General features: G+C 50.1%; 1 protein-coding gene across 1 annotated transcript; it reads left to right on the forward strand.

Moving 5' to 3' along the window:
- The first annotated feature begins 2027 nt into the window (after positions 1 to 2027).
- Positions 2028 to 4475, forward strand: LOC105448721. Its single transcript, XM_011687464.1, has one exon. It carries the CDS (start codon positions 2028 to 2030, stop codon positions 4473 to 4475), a length of 2448 nt encoding a protein of 815 aa, XP_011685766.1.
- The last annotated feature ends 1366 nt before the right edge of the window (positions 4476 to 5841 follow it).

Below are 5841 nucleotides of genomic sequence, written 5' to 3' on the forward strand. Positions count from 1 at the left end.
CTTATATGTACACCGTTACCGTAAGTGTTAAAAAATCGCAGTCTCAATTATTGTGAATTTATGTAACGCGAATCAATTGTGTTCGATCCTCATAGAATCAACTGGTGAAGCATCGTTGATATAATGAAGCGACATATTAAATATCTTATACAGAAATACATTTGGCTGGAAGAAGAGGACAATAAAATCTGTTCGACATTTATCTAAATTTCCGTATGCGTGGATTCGTTTTAATTTGTAATATCATATAATAGCGATTGAGAAAGGCTAAGTAAGCCGAAACTAGTCTTGCGTTTTTTAATTTTAATTTTATTTAAATGACTTATTAAAGAATTTTTATTGACACGCTTTGTTTTATGCTCGTCTTTGGCCTATTGTCCTGTCTTTTTTATTGTTTAAATATAAATATAGATTGAAATTCTTATTAAGAATATTAAATAAAGATTATATTTTTAAACAATTATGTATACAACGGAGTACTTAAAATTTTCCGACTTTTTCCGTATAATTGGGGCTAATTCAAAATGTTATCATTTTAAGTATCGCGAATCTATAGTTAAGACAATTTGTCGCTTAACGCGTCCCGAAAATCGCTCTCGCAACGCTGCCGCTGAGCATGTTGAACAAAAACCAAATTTGTGAAAAACAAGTACCGTTGGACGGCGAGTCATCGCCTGTTTGCGTCAGCGGTTACGGACACTTTTCTAAGTAAACAACTACCGCTAAAAAACATCCACGTCATAAACTAAATCCAGGACGTCGGCTAAAAAGAATTTAACCGACTTCGGTCCAATCGAGTCGGCAGTTCTTCGTCCGCCGTCTTTCCGATCTCGTCGCGGTAAGGTGCTCGCGCTTCAAACTGTAAGATTTCTGTACAATACCAAGACACTCACTAGTCGTGTTAAAATATATGTTTTTTTTTAAAGACCATTCGACTCAACGTTAATCAAAATTCCATATCCTCCGAACATTTGGTCCTTCGAGCCGGATCATCGAGCCGGAATATCGCGCTCAGTGTCGATCAACTTCGCGCCTTTGCGACGATCACATACGATGTCTCTAACATTGGAACAGCTCGTCGATCGACAAATGCATCTCTTTGGACTCATTACACGAAGCGTAGCGAACCTCTACAAACTTGGTGCGGACAAACAGACCAAGACAGCTACAGAGGCTTGCTTAAGAATCTTGGAAAGCAACTGGGGAAAATTCCAGGAAAATCATGAAGAGCTTCTCTATTTCAAAACTGACACTACCGCGAAGAATCAGTACTTTGCCGGAGATTTATACGCAGAATGCGAAGAAAGTTATATCGACGCTGCAGGCACGTTCGCGGCTATTATAGAAAAGTTGAGTGTCCCGTCACCGGCGAATGCGTCCGCGAACTTGAACGCGAGTTCCTGCGGTCTTTCTCGCTCGTTACCCAAGGTGAGTTTGCCGAAATTCACCGGGCTTTTCTCAGAATGGATCCCCTTCCGCGATCTGTTCCACTCAATGGTTATCTCAAACTCGCAATTATCGGACGTGGAACGTTTGCACTACCTTCGCACACATGTCACCGACGAAGCCGAACAATCTATCGTTAATCTTCCGGTAACCGGCGAGAATTTTGATATCGCCTAGAGAAGGCTGAAATCGCATTACGAAAATAAACGGCTACTCGCGAAGGGTCACTTTGACTCAATCTTCTCCATACGACCTCTAGCCCGGGAATCAGCATCCGAACTTAAAGCGCTCCTCGCGACTCTCAAACAAACTCTTAGCGCTTTAAAGTTGCTCGGTGCGGCAACCGACTCCTGGGATCCTCTCGTAGTGTACTTCGCGGAAAGACTACTCGATCCTAAAACGCATCGCGCGGGAGATCAATCAAGGCAAATCGATGGCGCTCGATACCTTCTCGGAATTTGAGGATTTTCTTCTCTCACGTACTCGCGTTCTCGATGCTGTGGAAAAGCGCGCGTAGGTTCCGAAATCTCCCGGATCCGGCCTCAAAAACTCGAAAGCCGTTAAGACAAACGCTAAAAGCCATGCCGCGATCGGAACCTCTCTCAAATGCTCGCTCTGCGGGGCCAACCATTACATCTCATCGTGTTCGACGTACCGTAACAAGACCCCGCATCAAAGACGCGAGATCATCGAGCAAAAGGAATTATGTTTCAATTGTCTCGGACCTCACCGCGTTTCGGCTTGCCGTACGATTAAAAGATGCCTCACGTGTGGACAGAAGCATCATACGTCAATCCATGGTACGGCTGCAAGACAAGTCGACAATGCGGAATCCGCCGAGCGGGACGCGGCTTCCACGGATCCACTCCCTGGTACATCACGCGGTCGGCGTAGACGTGACTGTGAACGAGTGTGTGAAATCCAGTGCGGGAATAAATCAAGCTTCCGATTTCGCGCTACTGGCCACCGCAAATGTGAGAGTTGTCGGTCCTCGCGGAGAGTCTGTCGTGGCGCGTGCGCTCTTGGACCAGGGATCTGAGCTCTCCTTCATCACGGAATTATTAGCGCAACTTTTGAAACTCGAGCGGAAGCGTGCTGCGATCCCGTTGATCGGCATCGGTGCTCAGAAATCGGACACGACTCGAGGCAGGGTCGATTGCGAAATTCGTTCGTGCGTTGCTCCGGCCTTCTCGTGTTGGCTCGCGGCGTACATTTTACCGCGATTGACCGCTCAGATCCCCTCCTCGTCGGTTCGCAGCGCCGAGTGGCCGCATTTGAGGAATATCTCTCTGGCCGATCCCGGCTTTAACGTCCTGGGACGCGTCGATCTTCTCCTCGGCGCGGACATATACGGATCCTTACTTCGCGACGGACTGCGTCAGGGTACACTCGGTACCCCTACGGCTCAACTAACTGCGCTCGGGTGGATAGTGTCCGGGCCGGTCTCGAGATCGAAAGCTGTTCCACGTGGTCTAGCTCACTCAACCTTCTCGTTCGACGGACACCTCAGTGAGCTGGTGGAGAAATTCTGGACACAAGAGGAAGTGCCACCAGCGGCTACCCTGCTGTCTGAGGACGAGGAGCATTTTCACAATACTTATTCCCGGACTTCGTCAGACAGATACGTGGTGAGACTGCCCTTCCGTCGATTACCGACCAGCTTCGGCAACTCCCGGTCAATCGCGACTCGCGCGCTAGCGCGTGTGCAACGTCGGTGCGCACTCAATGACGAATTTACCGGACTCTACAGTGCCTTTCTCAAAGAGTACGAAAAGTTGGAGCATATGAGCCGCGTCCCCTCTAATGAGCGAGAACCGAACTTACTATTCTACCTTCCACATCACGGTGTTCTCCGCGAAACTAGCACGACCACTAAACTTCGTGTCGTGTTCAATGGGTCACAGAAGACGGACATTGGATGCTCGCTTAACGACTTTCTGTACTCCGGGCCAAAGCTACAAACGGAACTCGCGAACGTGCTGCTCTTGTGGCGGCGACATCAGTTCGTCTTTTCTGCGGACATCGAGAAAATGTTCCGCCAGATACTCGTGGATTCTCGTGACTGGGATTTCCAACGAATCCTATGGGCCCCCGAGCCAACTGCCGCGCCAATTGCGTACCGCCTTTGCACCGTCACTTACGGTCTCGCCTGCGCCCCGTACCTCGTGCTCAGAGTTCTGAAACAACTCGCGACAGATGTGGGACTACGATATCCGCTGGCTCGAGATATTCTCCAGACGCAAATCTACGTAGACGACGTACTGTCGGGCGCAGACACCATCCCGCTCGCTCAGGAGAAAATCCGACAATTGGACGCCCTACTGACGACGGGCGGTTTTCAGTTGCAGAAGTGGATCGCCAACGACGACACGTTGCTGGATTCCATCGAATCCAATCGACGAACTAGAACTACCTTGCTGTCCATTGACGACGAGACGGTTTCTCGAGCTCTCGGGCTCCACTGGCACGTGGAGCGGGACCGATTCGTCTTCCGTGTCGGTGGCGTCCATTCAACTCAGATCTGGACCAAGCGCACTGTGTTGTCGGTCATTGCCCGTCTCTTCGATCCGTTGGGATGGCTGAGTCCGGTAATTATCACTGCCAAGATCCTTTTTCAGCAATTGTGGCTGGAGAAGCTCGGCTGGGACGACACACTCTCCAAGACGGCAATGCAACGGTGGAGCAAGTTTCATGACGAGCTCCCGGGCATTGAAGCGGTTTCGGTTTCGCGATGGTTTGGCGGATCTTCAATCTCTGATTCAATCGAGCTCCACGGGTTCTCGGACGCATCCACAGAGGCCCTCGCCGCGTGCGTGTATCTCAAGGTCCGTGACGAACACGGCCAAATACACATAACTTTGGTGGCGGCTAAAACTCGAGTGGCTCCGCTCAAACCTACTACAGTCCCACGTCTCGAGCTCTCGGCTGCCGTCCTCTTGGCTCGCCTAATCGCGCGAATACGGGATGTGCTCGAATTACAATCCGCTCCCCTCTTTCTGTGGTCTGACTCCACCGTCGCTCTCACCTAGATCGCCGGACCTCCATCGCGGTGGAAGGACTTTGTACGAAACAGAGTCGCTCTAATCCAGGAACTCGTACCATCAGCAACCTGGACTCACGTCGCTGGCGAGAACAATCTGGCCGACGTCGCTTCTCGAGGACTTTCGCCACAGGCTCTACAGTCGTGCTCCATTCGGTGGCACAGACCTCCATGGTTGCTGCAACCTTCCACCGAATGGCCAGCTTTTCGCTCTCTCTCGGATTCACAGGAGAATCTCGAGGAACGCTCACGCGCTGCCCCCGTGGCAGCATCTTCAACAGCCTTCGACTTTTCTCTGATTCCAGATAGATTCTCAACCTTGCGACGATTGCTACGGGTGACTGCGTAGGTGATGCGAGCAGCCGCTCGATTCCGCTCTCGCAGGTCCCCCCTGGATACTCACGCTCCTCTCCGGCCGGCTGAAATCTCTTGATCTCTCGAATTTTGGACCAGGCACTCACAAAGGCTCACCTTCGACGCGGAGATCCAATGTCTAGAGAGACACCAGGAGGTTCCGCGCACCAGCAGTCTTCTTCGCCTGGCTCCATTTCTCGATGCTGACGGGACTCTTCGAGTTGGTGGACGCTTGCGCAATTCAACGCTCGAGGCGGAAGCTAAACATCCGGCCATCCTTTCGCTTAAGAACTGTTGGAGATAAGTCCTCGAGCTCCTTACAATAGCGTGCGTACTTATCGACCGAACAGATGTAAAAATGTAATAATGTACTGAACAGTTTGGCGGCGCTGAAGACTTTCAGAACGTTTCAAATATCATGCTGTGGGTCAGTCCCGTTGAAACTATCAGTCGATTCGCATAGTTAGTCTTTTCTTTCTTGTATTGGCAGTTAATTTGTTTAATTAAAGTTATAGTTCTCACTGCAATAAATCGTATACACTCACTTAAATAATCCTGACCTCAACAAGAACCATCTCGCAGCTCTCGTCATAAAGGACGCTTATCGGCAAACCCTTCATGGAGGGGTTCAGCTAACTCTTGCCACCATTCGAAGGTCGTTTTGGATACTCGGAGGTCGAGCATCAGTAAGAACGCATATCCTCCGGTGTATTCCATGTGCCCGACAACGCGCTCAGACTGTTCAACAATTAATGGGACAGCTTCCGAAAACGAGGGTCTCTCCTTCTCGGCCCTTTCTCCATGCTGGGGTAGATTACGCCGGACCGTTTCAATTGAAGACCTGGCACGGGCGGGCAGCTAAAACATACAAGGGCTACTTGGTCGTCTTCGTATGCTTCTCCACTTCTGCCGTGCATTTTGAAGTAGCAACCGATTACAGCACAGCAGAATTTCTTGCGGCGTACCGACGCTTCGCTGGTCGCCGCGGAGTTTGCGCTACG

This window comes from Wasmannia auropunctata, unplaced genomic scaffold (assembly GCF_000956235.1).
Source record: "Wasmannia auropunctata unplaced genomic scaffold, wasmannia.A_1.0 LD336083.1, whole genome shotgun sequence".
Taxonomy (NCBI): domain Eukaryota; kingdom Metazoa; phylum Arthropoda; class Insecta; order Hymenoptera; family Formicidae; genus Wasmannia; species Wasmannia auropunctata.

Coding starts and splice junctions, on each gene's coding strand:
- LOC105448721 (XM_011687464.1), top strand. CDS start 2,028: ATGCCGCGATCGGAACCTCTCTCAAATGCTCGCTCTGCGGGGCCAACC.